This window comes from Chionomys nivalis, chromosome 6, assembly GCF_950005125.1.
Source record: "Chionomys nivalis chromosome 6, mChiNiv1.1, whole genome shotgun sequence".
NCBI lineage: Eukaryota > Metazoa > Chordata > Mammalia > Rodentia > Cricetidae > Chionomys > Chionomys nivalis.
Window position 1 is genome coordinate 34,723,351 of NC_080091.1, and position 23,782 is coordinate 34,747,132.

General features: G+C 50.6%; 1 protein-coding gene across 1 annotated transcript; it reads right to left on the reverse strand.

Annotated features, from left to right (window-relative positions):
* Positions 1 to 4,926: 4,926 nt before the first annotated feature.
* On the reverse strand, positions 4,927 to 23,152 carry Ramp3 (receptor activity modifying protein 3). Its single transcript, XM_057772179.1, has 3 exons — positions 23,065 to 23,152; positions 7,541 to 7,673; positions 4,927 to 5,931 (listed from the first exon to the last, which is right to left on the reverse strand). The coding sequence occupies exons 1-3, from the start codon at positions 23,117 to 23,119 to the stop codon at positions 5,676 to 5,678; spliced, it is 444 nt and encodes a 147-aa protein (XP_057628162.1). The 5' UTR covers positions 23,120 to 23,152; the 3' UTR covers positions 4,927 to 5,675.
* Positions 23,153 to 23,782: the final 630 nt, after the last annotated feature.

A 23,782-nucleotide genomic window follows, 5' to 3' on the forward strand; every position in this document is an offset into this window, starting at 1 on the left:
TGCCATACTGCCTTGCCATGGTGCACTATGTTGCCATTGAAACAAATGACCATGATCTGGAAACGTGAGCTAATTAAACCCTTCGAAAAAAAAAAAAAAAAAAACACAAAACTGATTAGCTCAGGTTACTGCGATGGAAGGCTGGGAGATGACGAATACCTGGACAGGGTGATGAAAACTAGATAGAGTACCACCTTGTTAACTGTTATTGAAAACTGTACATTCTTACTTTGAGTGTGTGTGGTGTGTGGTTGATCTCTTGATCTCTGAACTAGATGTGCTCAAACCATCCGTAATGATTATGATCTGCTGACTTCCCCTCACATCTCAGCAATTCCAGTCCTAGAACTCCTTGGTGGCCGTGACATGACATGCAGCTGGTCCCCTGCTCCTACTCCTAGCCTCCACTGAAGACCCAGCTGAAGCACAACTGCCTCTGTGGTAAGGGACATTGAGCGGACCTAAGCCACCTCTGCGGGACCCCACCCCTGCCTCTCTACAAAACAGCCTCCTCTGTCCCCAGCAGCATCATTGACAAGGCTCTGAGAAGGAGCCGTGGGAGCAAGAATGAGAGGGGAGCCATCTCCCTGCGGTCCCGTGTGCCTTTTAACTGGGGCTGGAAAAGTGCAAACAAACTTACTTCCCAGACATTTGGCTGCTGGTTCCTGACACAGACTAGGTTGCTGATGCCTTGAGTGAGGACTCAGCCCTCCAACTACGCAGCTGAAATAGTTTTCCTGCAGCAAAGCAGGTCCCCAGCGCAAAGAGATGCCCACGAGCACACCACGTTGCAAGCACAGCATCCATGCTAACTGCACCTGAGTGCCCTTGTGTCCTGCTTCCACTGCTCCTAACCTGCACTTAGCACAGTTACGTGACGGAGGCCCTTTCACAGCCCACTAGACTGAGATGCTTGGGGAGAAGACATATGTCAGATGGAGGATAAGGTGTGGGGAGAGAGTTCCTCCTGGTGGGATGCATTCAGAGTTCACTGGAGTTCAAGCTGAGGCAAATCCACGAAAAGATTGCTGGGTGAAGTAGGGTTGGGAGAGGATGGGTGTGAACAGGTGTGCAGAGACCAACCCAGCATCAGTCCCGGATGCAAAAAGCTTGCATGCATATCAGTTCACAAGTGAATATGAAGCTCTTGGTGGGCCCTGGCTCAGGGCTAGTTCAGTGGATTTCAGCAGTAATAAGGATGGGCTATGGCTTGGTGGCACAGCGCTTGCCTGGCATACATAAGGTGCTGGGGTTCAAGCCCCAGAACCACAAAGAAAAGGAGAAAAAAGAGAAAAGGGAAGAGAGAAGAGGGGGAACATTATCCTAAGACCTGGGTTTCGCACCCCAGACTAGAGACATGATTCACTTACTGGGAGAGCCAAAGAAAGGTGCTGGGCAACGTAGGATTGACAATAGTAAATGTGAGGTGCATGGTCCCCTCGGTCTTAAGAAAAAGATGTCTGGGTTCCATGCCCCAATACTGCCAAGGGCAAAAAATAAAATAAAATAAAAAAATAAAAAATAAAAAAAGCAAAATCAGCAAGTCTAATGTCAGCAAACCTGACTATTCCTCGGGTTGCCGTGGCCCCTGGTAACTCCTCAGCCAGCACACACCCACGGCCCCTAAGCCCTAGTGGCTGCTTTGCCAGGGAGCACAGTTTGAGTGAAAGTTCTCAGATTAAAAGCCATTGAGAGTGCCAGGCAGAATAGGGTGCCATCAGAGAAGATGGCAAGAATGGTTGAGTCGCAGGATCTTCAGATTCCTTGGCCACCTACTATTAAAAGAAATGCTGAAGCGTCCTAGTCTCGGGACCCCTAGTGGCCCCTGGAGGGTGGGTCAGCATGACACAGGACACCTGATACCAGGGACCAAGTTTATCCCCCGATAAACATTGGCCTTGTCTCAGGAGCTCCTGTATATCCCAGGAGGACACGGGTATTAAAGACCATGTCACCAGCCCTGTCCTCCACTCCAGACCTTTCACCTCTACCCACGTGCCCCCCCATGCCCTGGATATGACCTTTCTAGCGTGGCTCACTGACTTCTGTGGATGATCTGAGCAGGGTCTCTGACCAGCCCCTGCATTCCTCTGCACCCTCCAGACAGTACAGCCCCCCAAACCTCCAGTTTATCCCTGCTATGCCTTCACTGCTGCTTCTGGACATGCTTCAAGCACCCAGTGGGGCCCCAGATCATCCTCTGAACCAGCCTCTGGGGTCACGGCTGGCCACTTTAGAGTGGACATCAAGAGTTCCAGGGGTCTTCCTGCCTGGCTCTTGGCAGGTTGGGACCAAGGGCATTTCTCCCTCCAGGACCTCACAGCAGCTGACACCCCACCTCTGTGGGGACTTTGATAGCTGCAGTGAAGCTGGGAGTGGAGGTGAACACTGGAGACCCACACTCTGAGAATGACACTTTGTATGGCCGGACTGTCAGGGGGTCCTGCTGGGGGCAATAATAGCTCATGTGCTGCAAATTCCCTGTCTTCACTCAGCTCTGGCAAATTCTCTTTAATAAACATCCCCTCGTTTACAATGTGGCCTCAGGACAATTTCAAGTGATTTTAAATGGCTTCATTTAAATTTACATACTTTTTTATGATTGGCATCTGTCACAGGTTTTTGGAACACAAAGTTTTTGCACATCATTTTGGAAATGGACCCTCTGCTATTTTACAATATACACTTTTAATTTATATGTAGCAGAAGAAATCCCAAGGTCTCTTAAAGACCTGTTTCCCATTGGGTTGAATAATAAAATTGCATAGAATCCCATTTCTCAAAAAAAAATTAAATTTATTTCATCAACCAGTGCCTCCCATGATAAGCAAGGATGTCATTAACATGTGGAGGGTGTCATTGGCCGTGTCCTTAGACTGGGCTTTGGTGTGTGGCCTGGAAGCCTGTTTCAGCACAGCTGAGCCTCCAGAAACAGGCTGCCTGAGCCAGTTATGTATCCCTCCCAGTTCCATACAGCTGCTCCTCAGGCTGCCTGAGTCCTCATAGCCACAACCACAGCCACAGTGCAGCCATAGTTACAGACACAGACACAGCACAGTACAGCACAGCACAGCCACACTCAGCCTCAGTCACAGCCTCAGTCACAGCCTCAGTCACAGCCTCAGTCACAGCACAGCACAGCCATAGTCCCAGCCCAGTCACATAGCCCTACATTTCCTATTCCCCCCAGGACTGCCTCTCGCACCAACAGTGCCTGGCACGATTTGGCAAAGCAAAGGCCTGTCTGCTCTTCCCCTGGAACCCTTTGTGTGTGTGCACACACACACATACTTTACGTAGACATATATGCATCAGTCTGATCCCATCCACAACTCATAGGATCACTCACTGTGTCCTTGGCTGCCACTGGTCCTATCCCAGACCCCTATCATAACTTAAAGTCCCTTGTGTGCCACACTGTGTGCCTGCCCACCTGCCTCAGCACTCACAGGCCTCTCCCAGGACTCTAGCTACTCCTTCCCCCATTTTGCTGCTCTACGAGGCCACTGGCCTCTTTCCCCATCCCATCACCCTTTGGGGGACAGACACCTTATCCCACAGGAATGGGCTCTAAATCAGCTATGGTGCCCACACTTAACCTCCAGGATCCCATGGAGCAATCACAGGTCTGCAGCAAAGCCTTCAAGTACAGGCTAGGCCTGAACTGCCCTGTCCAGGCCCCCACCACTGCCAATCCAACCGCACTTTGAGACCTGCCCCAGGGAGCTGTGGCCCAGGAACCGCTCCATCAGGCGTCTCTGACAAAGACACTTATCTCCACTTTTTGATTGTTGTTGTTGTTGTTTTGTTCTTTGAGGCAGGGTCTCACTGTATAGCTCTGGTTGGTCTGGAACTTGCTATGTAGCCCAGGCTGCCCTCAAATTCACAGAGATCTGAACATCTCTATGCTGGGATTAAAGGCATGTGGCACCAAGCCCCAGCACTTATCCTCTATCCCTTCTTGGAGACTCCCACAGGTGGCTCTTCTGAGCACAGGTGGGAACTATGACCACTCAGCTCCAAGAGAGAAAGCCTCACTGTTGCTAAGAGAAACAACGATGGGAGATTGGGTGACAGTGCTCAAAAGCCACAGAGAGGCCAGGGAAAGTAGCTCCAGGCTCACCCTGTCTGGGAAGCTATCAGTAACCTGGGTCTCTGGAACCCAGGAGACGGCTGAAGATGTCTTCCCCAGGAGAGAGGCATGGGGTTTCTTCGGGACACTTCAACATATGGTGGGGGTGCTCAAACTGGGAGAGCAAGACAGACAGCATTGGAGATGTGGCCTCCCCAGCCCTCCCAGAACATCATTTGATGTTCCACATCTAATGAGCTATGTGCCCCCACGTGTATGGATGGAAGGACCAGAGGGTCCGTCACTGTGGACATCTAACCAGTTCAGGACCCATGGCATCTTATCTCAGAGATGCTACTCAAGTGACAGGAGGTGTGCCAGAAGCCACATGGCTGGTTCACATTCCCATGACAACCTCCACACTGGTCTTCTTCAAAAACAAGGAATGACCCAAGATCTTGTGCATGGCATAGACTCAGCCAATCATCCACACCTGCAATCCCATGGTATCCACCAGGACTTTGGTACAGTAGGGAAACTCTCTAGCCAGAGGACAGTGAGGTCAGCAGCCAATACTCAACCATCCAGGTCCTCCGGCTGGAAGACAGATGAAGCCTGAAGACAGTACAGCACCACCTACTGACCATCATCTGGCTGGCCATATCTGGCCAGGGCCTCTCCTCCCCAAAACCCACAGCAGGACCTCTGGCAAAACCAGAAAAGGGAAGAAAGGAGAGAGGGTGCTAAAGCAGACCCTCCAAGACCCTCTCCTGTGGCCGTCATCCCCAGTGGCTTTACTCGGAGCACCTGAGAGACGCTTTAACTACGAATCCCCTGAAATAAAACAAGAAATGCCAGATGTAACGGGGCTCTTTAATCACAAAGAACATCAGCAGACAGAACAGTCGAGCATAGACTCTGCTTAGACCATGCCTTAGTCCCAGGCACCCCTCAGAAGGTCCAGGCCACCCCCCTCAGAAGGAGGTCCAGGCCTGACTGCAGGGCAGGTGTCTATCAAAGACTGATGAATCCCCAGCCACACAGGACATAGAACTGGACGGATCAGACAGGCAGAGCTGTAGGTGACATGTGGCTCCCAGTGACTCCATCCCCAGGCTCTCCTCTCTCCTTCATGTCCAACAGAGGAGATACTTAGTCTCCTAATCAGGAGGGCTCAGAGTTCCACATCTGCCAGATGACCTTGCCTGCCCTCTCTGCCCAAGTGTAGCAGAGGTCAGGGTCAGGACTAGAAATGGGTCCAGGACCTTGACTGGGGTCAAAGCTGAACAAGACTGCCAAGAAATGGCCAGAGACTAGGGAGCCCAGCCTGGGGAGTGGGAGCCCAGTAACAGATACTTCCATACGTGGTACACTAACAAGCTTTGTCATTTTCTTCCACTAGCCCACCGGCCCACTTACACGGTCAGCCTGAGCTTCATCAGGCTGCAGGCTAGACAGCAAGGGCCACATCAGCCTGGGCAGAAGGATTCTGCCATGATCAGATAGAGTGTAGCCAAAACAGACCAAAGAGAGGAAGCATCTACCGGTTCTCAAAGCTCTGGGCCGCATTCTTGCCAGGCATGGCCTTCCACCTGGCAGACCCTCACAGCAGCTGGTCCGTGCGCTTGCTACGCCACACCACCAGGCCAGCCATGGCCACGGTCAGCACGACCGGCACTACAATCAGCGGGATGAGTATTTCGTCTGGAGGATCTTCCCAGTGGGTCCTGTCCACGGTGCAGTTAGAAAAGAACTGCCTGTGGATGTCGGTGATGAAGCTCTGGGCCAGCGGGTTGGGCCAGTAGCAGCCCACAATGTTGGTCTCCAGCTCCGTGCAATTAGTGAAGCTTTCGTAGTACCTGCAGAGGCAGAAGGTTAGGACCACAGCTCTCTCAACACCCTTCACACCTGCCCCACCCCAGGGTCCAACAGACGCGGGCAGGGAATGGTCTGGGCTAGGTCCCACTTGGCCACCTACTAAAACTATGACCTCTGAAGTCACTTCCAACTGGGACATCTGTACCTGTGACCTTTTCTCCAGGTCATTTTCCTACATCTGATCCCTGAAGCTATAAGCTCCCAGGGTCCAGGATGTTTGTTCAGCCCTCCCCAACACTATACAGGTCTCCCTAAAAGACATGGAACCCAGACCCACAGTCACAAGGACCTGTAAAGCCCTTGTCATCAGAGCACCCTGAAGGCCTGAGGAAAGAGTCTGTCTCAGGCCGGGGCCAGCTTCCTCCCAACCAAAACAATCTGCTCTCGCAAGCCAGGTAGACCTATGAGGCCCAGTCTCTGCCTGTTCACTACTGCAAAGTTGCCCCTCCGCCCCACCTAACAGGATGGAAAGAAACTGCTATATTATGAACAAATGTGTAAAAGTAACTCCCAGAGACTCTCCTGAGATGGGCCTCATCCATCCTACCAGACTTCTGTTATTTCTGTAGGCTGCCCAAGGACTAGAGCTACCAGGAACCAGAGTTCAACCTGATGTATGGAAAAGGATTTCCAAGTGGCCCCTTAGTCCAGAATGCAGCCTCAGGAGGTGGTGGCCTCCCTGATATTGAGGTCTTTGAGGTCAGCTAAGAGGTCCTGGAGGAAGCTGAGTGGATGGATGTCTTCCCAAAGCCAGCAGCTCTACCCAGCCTGTTCAGATGAAAGACAGACACAGGAGAAAGAGGATCCTGGCCCAGTCTCCACAGGGTCAGGGCAGAGACCCACCTTCTCCTTCCTGTGTTGTTCCAGGAAGGAGTGGGGACTTGCCCTTTAACAGGAAGGAGCTACTTCCAACAAGCTGCTTCAAAAACGTCATTGCAGTCTGAATTGGCAGAAGCATCAGAATAAGGATGAAAAGTGGGAGGGGAGGACTATCAATGTCCCAGGTCCTGTGTGTCTTCTCCTCCCTGGGCAGGGGCCTGGAGCCTATTCGTTCACAGACTTCCTGACTTACAGCAGGCTGGTTCTCAAAGTCCAAACCACATACCTGTGGCCTCCAAGGTTCTTTACAAGAAAGAGCCAGAATCAAAGAGGCCCAGAATCATTAACCAGACTCAGAGGCCCCACTGGGCTTCATTCTTGATGCAGTCCTGGAGATGCCCAAACTCTCAGGGCATCTGGGACAGGGAATCATAAACACCCCCAGGAAAACCTTTTGCCTCAGAAGGCCCCCTCATCTCTATGTGTGTTGAGAACCACATGCTATGGCCCTCACGCTTCCAGGCCTTTCCACGAACTGCCCGGAAGTACCACCCACAACAGTTGTCCTCACGGCTTTATGTGGCTGAGCCAGGCAGACCCCAGAAGCCCCTACAGGCCGGGAATGTGTGTAGGAAAAGCATGCTGGGGACTGTGGGAGGGCTGTGGGTGGCTGTGCCTAGGACCTAGAGCGTAAGTAAGGGAGGAGCCAAAGGGCGGGGCTAGGCAGAGTGCAGTGTGCAAGAGCAGTCCCGTGACCAGCAGGGCACTCACACGACGAACTCGGACAGGTTGCACCACTTCCAGACATCCACCCTCTGCATCCTGTCAGCGAAGGCTCTCCCACAGCGGGGCAGCCTCTCCAGCATTCCGGTCTCATTGCAGCCGCACACCTGGGCACACTCATCTAGAGAAGACAGCAGAGAAGAGGAGGATGTCCAGGGGACTCTGATCAGCACAGTCCCTCCTGCTGATGAGCCACCATAGGCCAGTCTTCCCTCAACCCTGACCTTGTACCACAGCAGCGGCACAGGGAGGGAGCCTTAGGGAAGCCCTAGGCTAGAGTCCTCAGGAGCAGGCAGAAGTCCTGGGCATACCCAAGAGCCTCCAACTTCAGCTCAGTGGCCCAGGGTGCCTGCAACAGTCCTGAGAAAAGCCCTGAGCTGGTGTGGACCTCCCAGGCCTGAGATAACCTGCTCTGATTCTGGGACTCCTCGGGCTGAGGTTCCGTGGGGACTCATGTTCCCAGCAATGACGCTCAAGCCTGACAGTGCTTGTGAGGATTCACCATGCCGTCCCCTCTACCTCACACCCACATTCTATACGCATGCTCCTAACGGACCAGAAATGTCATACTTCCTCCTAGCGTGCCGTCTTGTTTCCCAGAGCTCACTCCACGCCGTGTCCATCCTATTTCCAGGGGGCATAACTTCACTGCTTCTAAACCTCCACCTAGCCCCTATTTTGTTCCCATCATATAACCAAGGGAAACAGCTCTATACAGCTTGGTATGTGAGTGTACAGATCCCTGCCAACTGTATACTGGTGTGTACAACCTGATGTGTCCTGAACAGAGTGGGGGGGGGGGAATCTGGGAGGTTTACAGTCCTGCTTTGTGTGTGCCTGTGTGTGTATTTGTGTGTCTGTGTGGAGTGTCTGTATGGTGTGTGTATGTGTGTGTCTGTGTGGTGTGTGTATGTGTGTGTGTCTGTGTGTATGTCTGTATGGTATGTGTATGTGTCTGTGTGTGTGTTTATGGTTTGTTTGGGGTGTATCTGTGTCTGTAGAGGGTGTTTGTGTGTGTTGTGTCTGGTGTGTATGTTTGTGGGTCTGTGTGGCATGTGTATGTGTGTGTGTGTTTCTCTGTGTATATCTGTATGGTATGTGTATGTGTCTGTGTGTGTGTTTATGGTCTGTATGGGTTGTATCTATGTCTGTATGTGTCTGTATCTGTGTGGTGTGTGTGTGTGTCTGTAGGTCTGTGTGATGTGTGTATGTATATGTCTGTGTGTATGTCTGTATGGTACGTGTATGTGTCTATGTGTGTGTTTATGGTTATGTATGGGGTGTATCTGTGTGTGTGTGTAAGGGATGTCTGTGTGTGTGTCTGGGTGTGTGTTGTGTCTGGGTGTGTGTGTGTGTATGTGTGTGTGTGATGTCCTCAGAAGGCATCTACATCCTGGGGTGTGGTGTATAACCCAGCTCTGTGCCCTAGAAAGTAGTGAAGACAGGAGGAGACAGGAGAGAAGCTCCTGCTTGGAATGGGGTAGACTTGGCTACACCAGTTATCAGCTCAGCCTCAGTTTCCCCATCTCTAAACAAAGTAAATGTCCATGGCTCGTGAGCTGTGCCCACAGCAGCCACGTTTAAATTTTATTGCAGGTGGCCCTCATTTAGCAATGAAGTAATAGCATTAGTGGAAGTAACAGATGCACAGTACTCTGAGAGGCCAGCCAAGCCTGCCGGGTCCCACATTCTCACGCAGCTCTCACTGGTGATCTTCTAATTAAACCACCTGAAGGAAACAGTGGGCCCAGACATAAGCACTTTCTCGTGCAATAGCCCACCAGATTTCAGAGCGGAAGCCACAGCCCTCTGAATCCTCACAGAGGGAGCCCCAAGAGACCCTAGGTTCACAGACAAGAGTCCACCCCACCTACAGCAGGAAGTCTGGCAATCCAGCTCACCTTGAGGGTGGCCCTAAGACCACACACTATTCCTCTGGGGACAGATAGGTGACAAGAGTGGATGAGGTGAGCAGTTGCAGAGTGAGCAGGTGTGATACCCCCAGGTGACCTTGGCATTCGCCTGGTAAAGGGGCCACACGCCTGCAGAAAGCAAAACTGCCTTCCTCCACACCCATAGGGAACATGAGAGACTAACACCGCCTGGAAACCAGAGAACAGGACACAACAGGGCCTCCCAGCTGCCTGGGACCTAGATGCCCAGACTTGGAAGGTCTTTTTCATTCTGTGCCTGTCTAAACCTACAAACCCAGGCTGATAACACTGGATGTCATCCCCAGTGGGGCAGGGCAGACAGGACCCTGTTGGTGCATACAACCTGCGTCTGAGCACGCTAAAGCCCCCAGGGAACTGCGGTGCGGCAGGAAAGGGCTCACAGCCCTGGCTCTACACTGGAGCCCCATCACATGTAAGAGGTGGTGGGACAGAGGGTAACCACATCCTCCCAGGGCAGCCCCTAATAGACAGGTGTCAATGTCCCATCTCTCCCCCAGCAGCAATCATGACCTCCTGACCCCTCCTTCACCCACACACTCACCTGTCCACCTGCCCACTGCAGACCTGGCTCATCTGAGAACACAGACCGTCACACCCAGGGTCTGGCCCATGTCTGAGACCCTGTGCCCTCTTCTACACAGAACGCCACATACTTAGTGTCCCATAGACACCTGTAGCACAGGACCCTATGTGGTTCCACTAAGTCTGCACATAAAGATGAGGGCCTGCTGTCACTGCAAAGCATTTCACCCGGAAGTTTAAAAAAAATGCATGTGATTTCTTTTTATTTTGTGTGTATGGGTGTTTTGCCTGCATATGATGTCTCTGTGCCCACAAAGGCCAGGAAAAAGTATCAGGACTTCTGGAACTGGAAGTACGGACTGTGAGCCACCACGAGGGTTGTGGGTGCAATGAACCTCTGCAAGAGTAGCCGGTGCTCTTCACTGCTGAGCCCTCTCTCCAGCCCCCTGACTCGCAGGGTTAGCAGAAGGACTGTGAGCACTTGTGTTCAGTGAAGAACTGCACTGGGTACTTAGAAGGGAAGCAAAAAGGAACTGGCTCCTATCTCCAGAGAACCTGCAGGGTGCTAAAAGGAAACATGGAGATTCCTGCTCTGAAAGGGAAGAAACTGAGGCCAGGGCATACCGGTCAGGGCAAATCTGATGACCAGGAAGTCTTAGCTCCAGGGTGTGTGAGGGCTGTGCGGGAAGGCAGCCACGGTCAGAAGACTCACAGTCTGGACTATGGTGGCTGGAGAGGGGACAGCCAGAGCTGCTTCTAAATCACAGCAAGGCCTGGTGCAAAAGCTGAGGGCGTCCTAAAAGGCTTAACCAGGTCGATCCGAGTTGTCCAGGTGGCAGACAGGGCTTAGGGCAAGAGGAAAATAAGCCCAAATGTTCAAACACTGTAGCATCAGTGGATACCGGCCATAGCCAGAAGACAGGAAGGCGACACCAGTCAGTGAAGAAAACGGTTATCTCTGGCCTCACGGAAGCTCTAGGGTGCCTCCGACACCCACCACACAGGTCCTAACCTAAAGCCATACAGCTTGGAGCAAGGAATTAGCAAGCCAGTGGCTAGATGGAGTGGAACCCAGAGCCATGGGTTGGTTTTGCCCAGTCTAGAAACACTGCAGGCAGATGAAGCCAGGATAAGGTGCAAGGGATGGTCTTCAGGAGATGGATGCTGTCTATGAAATGAGCCAGAAAGAGCTGCACACTCGGCAGGCTGGGAGTGACTGCATCTGGGCAGGGTCGGGGGAGCCCTGGGTACACAACAACCTCGGGGATTTCTAGTCTAAACTCACATGAACTCGGGCAATCTAGGGGAACCCCAAGTCACGACACTGCAGAAGGTGACCACAGACAGTCAGACCTACCAGAGCAGGGGCAAAGTTAGGCCCTCTCTGGGAAGACATGCCGTGATGGCAGCCCTCATGAGAATTCAACATCCGTCGTCCAGAGAAGCTGGGTGACTCACAGTCAGCTGCAGTACAAAGAGCCACTGAGGAGAACAGCACACACCAAAAAAGAGAACACGAGCAGGGAAGACAGCTCGGTGGGCAAAGCACGTGTATGAAGACCTGAGTTGGGATCCCCAGAACCCGTGGAAAAAGCCAAGCAGGCATAGCAGCCACCAAAACTCAAGAGGCAAGGACAGCAGATCCTCAGCTTGACTAGCTGGGACGGAAGAGCTCTGACTTCAGTGACAGATACGACTCAGTAAATAAAGTGGAGAATGACCAAGGAGGACATCTAACATCAGTGTTGGGTCTCCATATACACACACGCATTTGCATATGTGCATGAGCACACATATACACACACACAGAGAGAGAATATTGTTTGGGAAAATCTTTACATCTTGGACTGCTGAGTCTGTGACACTGAGGCCACAAACTGCTCCCTCCTGTCCCAGCTCCAGCCATAGAGACTGTATCCCAGGCAACCTCAAGGGGAAAGATCCTAGTCTGGGCTACAGTTCCCCCTGCCCACCTCTCTGGGGAGGAACACCTACATCTCATTCCCTGAGCTGCATGCTATAGGAACTCTGTCCATTTTAAGCAAAGAGTCCAGGAGGGGAGAAGTTCCTTCCCCACCCAGTTCCCCCACTCGCCTGCCCAAGAATGGCCAGCCAATTATACTGGTTCTCCACGGAGCCTGCAGGTAGAGAAGAGGCTCACTGGGAGAAGAAAGCCAAGGATGCCATGGCTGAAGTCCCCTTTGCTAATGCCTGCTCCTAGGCCAGAGATACCTCCCTGGTAGAATCGGCACACTACAACACTATGACAGGAGAAGAAACCGAGGTCCCACCTAGAGAGAGAGGCAGGACATTAGGACACAGAAATCTCCACAGCTCTGGCAATGGAGACAGATTGCAGCGTGGAACGGATCAGAGGCCCATGCCAAAGTGTCAAAAAAAACAATGGAGCTCCATCGGTGAGCCATTAAGAGGAGGTAAGCTGAAAAGCGATGGCTCCACAGGTAAAGGCATCTGCCACCAAGCCTGACAACCTGAGTTCAGTTCCCAAAACCCACATGATAGAGGGAGAGAAATGACTTCTGCAAGTTGTCCCCTGACCACCACATGTGCTATGATACACAAATACTCATGTAAGACAGATGGGTAGGTAGGAAGATAGGTAGGTGATAGAAAGACAGACAGATAGATGGTGACAGACAGACAGATGTAAAAATTTTATAAAGAAGAGGAGCAACAGTAACATCGTAAACAGAGTGAAAATTTCACAGGAGACAAGGAAGCCACAAGAGGAACACGCTCAGAATCCCACTCATCCCCTACAGGTCCAGCGACACCCACTCTAAAGTCAGCAGAGCAGGTGTGAGGAAGACAGGGCATGTTTCCTGGACCACTGGGGCCTTGAGAGCTCAGGGGGCCCAGGCACTGCTTCAGACTGACCATTATACTCAAGGCAGAATCCTAAAAAGTCCAGCTTAAAACAAAATGCCATTCATTCCCAGTGGCCAGCCTGGGACACTGGACAAGATCTTGTCTCTGAATGAGTGAATAAATGAAACAATTGAATGATCAGCAAGCCGGGAGCGGGGAAAGAAGAACTCAAATTACTAAATCAAGAATGAAAGAGAGGCACGTGTTGCCACACTCCTGTAAACCCAGAACTCGAGAGACAGCGGCAGACAAATCTCTGTGAGTTCTGAACCAGCCTGGTCTACATAGTGAGCTGCTGGCCACTCGGGGCTACAAGGTGAGACCCCCGTCTCGAAAGAAAAGGAAGAAAGAGGGAGCATTGCTGCATCAGCATCCACCTTCCAAAGCAAAAGCGACTATAAGCAAAGACTACGAGCATCTGTGTGATGAGAGACAAATGAGAAAACCTCCAGTAAGACAGAGACAAGGGTTAAACTGTGTCCTCGGTGGAAGGCTTGGCTATGTTGAAGTCCTGGCTTGAAACCCCTCCCTTATTTAGAAAACAGGATCTTTGCGAAGTATTCAACTGATAATGAGTCCATTCAGGAGGGCTCTAGTCCATATGAGCGATACTCTCACAGAAAAACAACCCTGGGGTGCAGGGACAAACACAGAGGGAGGATGATGTTAAATCACACCGAGAGAGGTGGCTCACACGAAGGCAAAGGGCAGAGTAATGCCATCACAATGCAAGGAATGCTGGGGCCACCAGGAGCCAGACAGAGGCAATGGAAGAGCACGTCCCCACTGAGGATACAGAACTAAGAGAAACTTCCATGATCTCGGGTCACATGGTTTTGATTCTTAGAGACAGTTGTAGGACACTGCTGCAGGTATAAACTACTGAAACTCACTCAAGAAGAAATGGGAACTCTGGAGAGAACCCCAGTGGGTAACGGAACTGACTGAGTAACTAAAGCCTCTGGAAAACTAAGCCTGGGCCCAGAAGGCTGAACTGGCAAAGTCTACCAAGTGTTCAGAGAACTAACAGAAATCATCCGCAAACTCTTCAGATAATAGAAGAATAGAACATCCTGACTTCTCCATGTCCTTACTCATTCTGTGAGGCCAGTTTTACCTTGATAGCAAAAGCCATCACTCCTAGGAAGAAAGCTATACCTCTTAGGAATACAGATACAGAAACCTTGGATAAACACTAGCCATGCAAGGTCAGCAACACACACAAATGAATGCACACCATGGCTAAGGGGAGTTGTCCTAGAAATGCAAAGATGGTTCAACACCAAAAAAAAAAAAAAAACTGTGTAGGGTACAACATTGGCAGAAAGGAGGATGAGGGGACCACGTGGCTCAGAAAAAGCATTTGAAAAAAAAATGTCTTTTTGCAATTTAAAAACCAAAAAAAAAAAAAACTGAAAAAGAAAACACCCTTAATACATTGAAGGCAATACAGGAACATCTCAGTTTTAACACCACACTCTATGGTAAAAGGCTAAAACATTTTCTCCTGAGACCAGGGAAGGACAAGAATGGCTGTTTTAGTTAGCACTTCTATTAAACACAGAGCTGGAAGTACAATCCAGAACAGTGGGCAGGAAAGAAACAAACGATCCAGACTGGAAAGGAAGACAGAAAAGCATTTGTACTCACAAATGCCATGGTCTTCTACACAGAAAGCTCCAAAGGAGCCACGCCAGAATGGAAAGTGTGCAAAAAAACAGGGACAAACCGACATGCAACAGATTGCACCAGAGGGACGTGTCAGCAGTGAAGAGCACTGGATGCTCCTGCAGAGGATCCGGGTTTGGTTCCCAGAACCCACATGGTGGCTCCCAACCATCTATAACTCCAGTTCTAGGAGATCCAACACCCTCTTCTGGCCTCTCTGAGTATGATACCTGTACATGGTACACACACACACATATAGGCAAAACACTCATACACATAAAAATAACACTAGATCTTTTAAAGGTATTCATAAAAAAATCCAAAACTAAAGGAAATAATTTTGATAATAATACAGTCAAAAGAAATTAAATTCTTGGAACTCAATTTGCCAGTGAAGGCCAAATCCTGTACTCTGAAAACAGTAAAACATAGGGTCAATATAAATGCAAAGATAACCCATGCTCATCAACTAGAGTATTTAGTATTATTAAGATGCTAATACTAAGCTAGAGAGATGGTTCAGCTGGTAGAGTCTAGGCTCACAACCAAACATCAGGACGTCAACGACTGTCGTGGCTACTCCACGACAAGATCTGGACCCATCCATGAGAGGAGGGTCTGGGCACACTTGGGATGGATTTTCTTGATTGTGTTAACAGAAATGAGAATACCCACCTTATGTGCGGGTGGCACCTTCTGGTGGGAGACCAGAGAGAAGAAAGTCCTAGGGAAGGAGTAACTGCTTTTTGCCGCTTCCCTTTGCCTCTCACTGGCTGAGCTAACTGCTCTGTCGCCGCTGTCACTGCTGCCAACACCCTTCACCGCCCTCAGAATTCAGGTTCTTCCACATTCCAACATGAACTGAAAACCAGTGGCTCTCCAGGAATCAGCCAGTGCCAGACTGGGAGTGCTGGGGTGTCTAACCTCATAGCCTGAGCAGCGGCCAGGTTCTCAGCATCTCCAGGATCGACTGCCCAGACCTTATCCTATAATAAGCCAACCTAATAAATTTCCCCTTTAATATATATTCATCAAATCAATTTAATATATATTCATAGTTTTTTCCTCTTGAGACCCTGACTAATTCAGTTACCTAAAATGCTCTATATTACTATATTGAGCACACGAGTCCCTTGCAGTAACTGATAAACTGACCTTCAGGTTCAACAAAGTGACAGTTGGGTATGGGGGGGACACAGCTCTAATTTCAGTACTTGGAAGGCAGAGGCAGGAAGAGTGGGACTCAAGGTCATCTCCAGCTGCATAGAGAGTTCAAGGCCAGCCAGAACCAGCCTAGGAAAACAGATCAGTAAAATGTTTACAGAGCCCACATGAAGAGCCGTTCATATCCTCAGATTCTCAGCGCAAACTTAAAAAAAAAAAAAAAAGCAGGCGGCTGGAGAAATGGCTCAACAGTTAGCAACACATGCTGCTCTTGCAGAGGACCCAAGTTCAGTTCTCAGCACCTACAGCGGGCAGCTCGCATCTGCCTGCAACTCCAGCTCCTGCCATTGCAATGCCCTCTTCAGGCACCAGAGCATACATGTACAGACACACACATACAAGATAAATCTTTACAAAATAAAAACCCATTAACCTCTGGCTTCCATATGTATCTGTGCACATACACACAAAAAAAAAATTAAAAAGAGGAGAAAAAAGAAAGAAATATAGGACAGGAGAGATGGCTCAGCTGGCACAGTATCTGGCATGCAAATTTGAGATTGGATTTTCAGTACCCACATAAAAGACTGGCATGGGAAGCCAGGTGTAGTGGCAACATGCCTTTGGTCCCAGCACTTGGGAGGCAAACATCTTTGAACAGACATCTCTGTGAGTTCAAGGTCAGCCTGGTCTACACAGTGAGTTCCAGGACAGCCACAGTTAGAGTCTACCTAAAAAAAGCCAAACCTTGGCATGGTCATGTGCACCCGTAACTCTAACACTACAGCTGGGAAATTTCCAGACGTGGCTGGCCAACCCAGTCCAGCAAATGGTTATCTCTGGTTTCAGTGAGAGATCTTGCCTCATAAAGACAATGAAGAGGGCTGGAGAGATGGCTTAGTACTGGCTCTTCTTCCAGAAGACATGAGCTTGATTCCCAGGGCCCACATAGTGGCTCCCAACCCTCTGTAATTCCAGGACCAGACTTCTACTGGATACAGTATACTTTGCAACAAAATGTATCTCTAGAGATAAAGAAGACCTTTAAAGATTCTCCTGGTTAGGTATTGTTGTTTGTTTGTTTTGTTTTTTTGTCAACTTGACACAAGAAAAGTCATCGGAGAAGAGCAAACTACGACTCCATTTCATTGGTGCACAGCAAGTCTGTGGGGCATTTTCTTGACTGATTATTGACATGGGAGGGCTCAGCCCACTGTGGGAGATATCACCACTGTGCAGGAGGTGGCCTGGGTTATATGAGAAAGCAAACTAAGCAAGAGAGTAGGCCAGTAAGCAGCATCCCTCCTGTGCCTCAGTTCCTGCCTCTGGGTCCTGACTTCCTTCATGATGGACTGTGACAGAGACAAGGAAGCAGACAAACCTTTCCCTCCCCGAGAGCTTTTTTTGGTCATAGTCTTTTATCACAGCAATAGAAACCCAGCTAAGACAAAAATGAAGGTCTCAATTCAACAAGAGGCTCCAACAATCTGAGGAATTCTCGGCTTACTAACATATACACACCAAAACGGGAAGGGGCAAGGCAAAAATAACAAATCCACAATTATGGTTGAGAGAATCTGATGCTTTTTCTCTTGATAATTTAAAGAAGAAATAGATTTTTATAACAATTTTATTTTATTCTTATTTGTGTGTGTGTGTGTGTGTGTGTGTGTCGATATGAGCATGTGCCACATGTGTCTAGGTACCCTCAGTGGCCAAAAGCAAGTCTCAGATCCTCTGAGGCCAGAACTCTAGGGGTTGGGAGCTGGCCTGATGTGGGTACTGGAAATGGAATCTGGGTCCTCTGGAGGAGCAGGAAGTGCCTGTTAGCTTTTAACTGCTGAGCCATCTCTCTGGTCCTAGAAATAGATTGGGGAGGAGCAGTCAGGAAGATTTGGGAAAATTCTGATGCTTTCATGGGTGTCTGCTTACAAAATCTCTTTTAAGATTTGATATCACTGGGGCCCAGCTTCCAGTTCATCTCTGCTCCCACAAACTCTAGCCGCTCCTAACCATAAATCTCCCCTCCAGGACCCTGAGGCTGCAGGGCGTCCCCCGTCACATCTGTCTGTTTTGTGTGTTTGAAGGTGCTGGTGCCAATTTCCACGTCAGAGTTTTGGGCCCTGAAGTGTTTTGAAGGAAATAATTATTACAAAGTGCCTGAGTTTGCTTATCTGTTGCTGGGATAAACCCTGTCCAAAACCAACTTAGAGGAAGAGATGGTTTGTTAGCTCACAGGTTCATCATAGAGGAACACGTAGGCAAGAAGGAACCTGGGGGCAGGTTTTGCATGAGGGAAAGCTGCCTACAGCTAGCTTCCCCTGGCTTGCTAAGCTACCTCGTTAGTACAACCCAGGCCCACCTGGCTAAAGGGGGCACCGCTCACTGTGGGCAAGGCCGTCCTACATCAATTAACAGTCAGGAAATGCCCCACAGATGTGCCCACGGCCAACCTGATAGAAGCAGTCCCTCAGTTGAGTTCCTCCTTCCTAGGTGTGTCAAGCTGACAACCACAATCAGCCATCACATAAAGAAAACCTTTTGAGGGGCTGTAGAGATGGCTCAGCAGTTAAGCGCATTGGCTGCTTTTCTCGAGGACCCAGGTTCAATTCCCAGCACCCAAGTGCCTGCTCACAACTGTCTATAACTCCAGTCCCAGGGGATCTGACACCTCCACACCAAAGCACATAGAATAAAATGAAATAATTTTTTAAAAAAAGAAGAAAACCTTTTGAAGACAAAGCAAAGATATTCCTGCCTGATCTAAGTGGGAGCCACCATAATGAGCCCCTCTGGGGCTCTAAGCCCAACCCTTCTAGATAATTCTATCCCTCAGGGTAAACACATGATACAGAACAGAGCAGCTGACTGAACTCACCAAACCCACCTAGGCCACAGCCCAGGTCCACTGCATAGGTGAGGACCCAGGAGACCCAGTTTGCTACAATCCCATGTCTACTCCAGCGTACACACCGGGCTGAGGATGAACCACAAACATGTTGTTCATCATGCATGTGCACTCAGGTGGGCCTGCCCATTGCCCAGAGGCCTCACGTGAGCTCATTCTCCTCCAACACGCTTTGATCAGACTTTCACCTCTGACAAGCCCAGAAGATGCCCCATCTGCAGGTCTGAGGACCATGCTCTAGGAGCAAGGCATAAGCAATGGGCAGCAACATCCCTGCCCATTCACCTAGGCCTTAATAAACTTGATCACCGGGCCTCAGTGTCTCTGAGCCAGGCGCCTGTTCCCCACTTCAACCCCGACTCTTCGCCTTCCTCAGTCTGTTGATCTCAAGAAAACCTTATTCCTCTCGTCCCCTCCAGTTACATGACGGGGAGACCAAGGCCCGGAAGTAAAGCTCCTCACCCAGGAACAAACACAGAGTGAGCATCTGATCTGGGGACATCTAAGTCTCCATCTGTTCCCTTCTCAGCTGCACGTGCCAAGCCCGACAGTGCAAAGCTATGAAAGCAGCCCTGGTCCATGTCAGGATAGGCCCTTAGGGACCGTATGCAAGCAGATGGCGATGAGGACACACTATGCTCCTTTCTCCCTCAGGCCTCCTTGTTCCATAAGCATCCTGCGTCCCATAGACAGGCTGCCAAGCCTGGGCTCTGAAGGGTCACTAGATGCTTACCACATCCAGCTCTTCGTTCCTTCATTCCTGGACCTGGCTTTCTCTGTGGGATCCCCCCAGTACATTAACACAGGTACTAACCTCCACCAACATCTAAATAGATGTCAGCCAGGCGAGTCCCACCAACCACACGCTCTGGTAACTCACATGTCACTCTTGGCCTTCCTAGACCTGGACATCAAACAAACCCCTCATCCTGCCCTAATAAGCAGCTGTCAGACCACCAAGGCCAGCTGTCTCCCCCTCCCCAACTTCCTGTTTTTCTCTTCTGCCCCTTAGTCCTCTTCCCCGTCCCTGTTCCTTTCCTTCTCTTCACCTGGAAGTCAGAAAGTATCATAATCCTAGGAGGCGGATGAAAAGTGGTATATTTCCCCCCCATCATACACATGCATGCACGCACACACATGCACTCACACGCACACATACATGTACACACACATGCATGCACACACACCAGCTCTGGTCAGAACAGGCTTGTTCAGCCCTTCCTCTGGGCTTTACCATCCTCAGTCAAGCAGACCCAGCTCCCTAAAAAGAAGGGATGGGGTATCTCTCACAGCACATTTCTCTCCCTGCTCCTTTGAATCTCTGTGTGCCCCAGTTTTCCACGTGTTCCAGCACTGTGATGTGTCCCAGAAGTTTAACATACCCCAGAACTTCCATGTGCCCCAGAAATGCCACACAGCCAGAACCCGTGTGTCCTAGATCTCTCTGGGCCCCAAAATCTGTATGTCCCACACACCCCAAAATCTCCATGTGCCCCAGATCTCTGAAAACTCCGGGATCTCCAAATACCCCCCAAGAACTACAGTGAACTCTGGAATCTTTGCCTGTACCCAAATCCTACCCGACAACTCACCCAAAGACACTGACCCGGGGAATGCCCCAAAAGTGGGTCACTGCCACTTAAACTACCGGCTAAACCATAAAGTTCTCAGGAACTGAATCAAAGTAGAAACCCATTCTGGGTGGTTCCGTTCGGAAACAAAGAACACTTGGGCCTGTGCATCTTTTGTCTCGGTGACTTCCAGATGCTGAGAGATGATAAACAGCCAAACAGATGCATTTCCTAGAGAAAGGCCTTTTGTTGCCAGTCATCTGGAAATGAAACCAGGCCCTCTCATCCTCCATGGAATGAGCATGGCCAGACTGCGGCCCAAAGGCCATTGTCATCTGGGGGGAGGCTGTGATTTCTGGGCAGCTCTGTCCCCTGTGTCTCTACCTCAACTTCCTTATCTCTAACGGGAGTGGGCCAAATGACCTCCAAGGCAGCTCCAGTACTGAAACTTCCAAGGCCGTGGTTAACAAACCACCTCCTTCAAGACCTTACATCCCCAGCACTGCTTGCCACCTACAGTGTGACAGGTGACACACTGGCAGGACACTATTACTATAACTCTTGATAAAAACTGTGCTACCAAGGACTGGAGGCATGGTTCGTGGTTAGGACACTGGCTGCTCTTCCAGAGGACCAGGGTTCAATTCCCAGCATGCACACAGCAGTTCACAACGGTCTGTGATTCCAGTTCCACCAATGCACACAAAATAAATTTTTTAAAAAGATCCAATAAAGGCATATTTTTTAAATTGTGGCACCACGTTCGCAGTCATGGACACGCACAGGGGCACACACAGATCCCGGGGTGCTCTCTGTCATGGTGCTCTGAGGACACATGTACCAGACACAGGCTCTGCTTTACATGAGCAATTTGGTTCCACAGCATAGAGTGACTGACCTGAGCTGAACTGAGCAAATCAACCAACAGAGCGATACTCCACAGCTGCGCTCAGGCTGCAGCTAGGGAAACTGAGGCCAAGAGCCAGTAAGTGGACACCTGCTGGATGCCTCGTCCCAGAACCCTGATTAAAGGTTTCCTGTAAAGGACTAGAATTTCAAGGAAGCCCCACAGGCTCTCCTGATGCTGCTCTCTGTGGTGACCAGGCCCCGACTCTGTGCAGCCTAACGACCGTTCCAGACATCACGGTCTCAGCAGAGCACAGACGGCTAGTGATCCTAGGAGCCAGGGAGCTCAGCTCCTCCCTTCCAGAAAGTAGACAGCGCTCAGACCCCACCTTGGCCGGACTGCACGTGACAGTACACAGGTCATCTCTGACTCTTGGTCTGGCCAGACTCACACCAGCCAGGTCTGTGAGAAGCTGAAACTGACCTGCCTGGGCCCTGGGTGAGGAGGATTGGCCCTTGGGGACAGTGACCCCGGGAGACCAGGACTACTAATGAGGATTTCAAGCGGCTTCTATGTGTTTCCCAGTTCCACAGTGGAAGTAGTCGGGAGAGACATGGTTTCTTTCTAAATAAACTCGGGACCTTCTTTCCTCTAGACACCAAAATGCCCACCAGAGCAGCCTCGCCTTGGAGGCTTGCTGAAATCCCAAGACAGCACATTGACTTCTGGAAGAGGCCACAGTCCCAGTCCTTCAATGTAAAACTCCACCACAGCCTAGGCACCCACTCTAGAGCATGCAACACAGCTCCACTCTGAACACAGAGACCTCGTCAAATCTCCCCCATCTTTGTCCCAACTCCCAGGCCACACCCCAAGTCATCAGTGCTGAGGAAGACACTGCAAACAGGTCCAACTTCATCTAACAGCCAAGAAGGCTGAGCCAGAAGGGAAAGGAAAACATCCTAAAAGACCCAGGGGCCACGGCCCTGGAGGACAGACCCCATACACCCTCCTGCCAACAGTTTTCCTCCCAGCTCTGGCCAGGCACTGGACTTGCCCAGCAGCTCCAGCACGGGACAAACTGTCCCACCAAAGCCCTTACAGAGGCACACACATACCCACACAGGCACACAGACACAATCATGCACACTCAGGAGCACAGACACATGCATACATGCATGCACGCATGCAAACACACATATGTGTACATGTACCTTCTTTTTGTTTATTTGGCTTTGGTTTTGGTTTTGCTTTTTCAAGATAGAGTTTCCCTGTGTAGCAGTGGCCAGACCAGGCTAGCCTCGAACTCACAGAGATCCACCTGCCTCTGTCTCCCTAGTCTGGGATTAAAGGTATGCACCACCACCACCTGGCAAAATACATTTAGCCTTGTGTAACTTCTTCAGTAAATTTTTTTTTCTTTTTTAACAATATTTTTATTCTTTAAATTTTTATCTATGTATACAATGTATTTTGATCATATTCACCCTGCTTCCTCCAGCAAGCTCCCCCCAGGCCCTCTCAACATGTCTCCCTATCAACTTTATGCCCTTCCCACCCCTTTCAAAACAAGCTTAATATTTATCCCATTTCTATTTTGTGAGAGCAATGTTTCTCCCTGAATCCTGTTTTCTCCCTGGAAAAGGATTCGGAATTCTAGCCATCCGCACCTGTGTGCCATGTGCACAGGGCAGAATGGGAGGCTCACTACCTCACCAGGGACCCTTGCTAGTCACCAGGCCATCACAGCCCCGCAGAGGACCTTGTGCATTGCAGCCCAAAGCCCTTTCCCTCAGCTCCCCTAACGGTGAAGGAGTCACGAAGACCCTCAGCAAAACCTGCCGGCAGCGCTGGAGTCAGTGTACCCCCTTTCCAAACTCTGGTAAAAAAGGAAGGAGTAGCCTAGGCTCGACGCGGGAAGATGAGAGTCCTCGAGCGTCCCAAGGCCCCGAGGGGACGGAGCGCTCCCAAACAAGATGCCTCCTTACCACAAAGCAGCAGTAACAGGGGGAGAAGGTACAGCTGCCGCACGGGGCTCTCCATGGCCAAGTAGGATGCTCCCGGCTTGCAGCAACGCTCAGAGGTAGGAGACTTGGGGCGGGGCCTGGGTGGGGTGGGGTGGGCGGGGCCTGGGTGGGGTGGGGTGGGCGGGGGCTCAGAGAGCCCCATTCTAGGCCACGCCTCCACCCCGCCCCTGACTCCGTCGGAATCCAGATGTAACCTAGAATCCTGAGTCTTCCTCTAGAGGGACAGGTGGTGGGGACAGATGTGTGGGATGCGCGTGGGGTCTGGACTGAAACGGAGGAAGAAAGAGTGGAGTCGGGCTGGAAGACCGAGTCCTGGGTGACGGGACTAGGAAAGGGGTTCTGGCCAGAAGACTACAGTTTCGGCTGGGAATGAACGGGGTTCAGACCTTAGAGTCAAACTGGGGAGCAAGCTGGGGAAATGATGGGATGCCGGTCAGGTTGATGGCGAAGGTGGGTGGGGCAGGGCAAGCAGAAGATAGACAAGAGGCTGGATTTGGAGAAACCTGGGGTTCAGCCTTGCAGGAAACCCGTGTTCCTGTGGGATCCCTGTAAGAGAAGCACATAATTTAAGCAGCCACAAGTTTGAGAGCCCTGTCTCCAAGGGACAAGGAAGGGCAAGGAGTGGGTTGCTGAGTAGATGGGAGACTGTGCTGCCAGGCTGGGGGCGGTGCACACGTGC

What these genes read in the sequence shown, in the direction of transcription:
- Ramp3 (XM_057772179.1), bottom strand. Translation starts at nt 23,119, where the DNA reads ATGGAGAGCCCCGTGCGGCAGCTGTACCTTCTCCCCCTGTTACTGCTG. An exon ending in CCTGTTACTGCTGCTTTGTG is followed by an intron (nt 7,674 to 23,064) that starts GTAAGGAGGCAT and finishes TGTCTTCTCTAG; the next exon opens with ATGAGTGTGCCCAGGTGTGC. An exon ending in AACCTGTCCGAGTTCGTCGT is followed by an intron (nt 5,932 to 7,540) that starts GTGAGTGCCCTG and finishes CTGCCTCTGCAG; the next exon opens with GTACTACGAAAGCTTCACTA.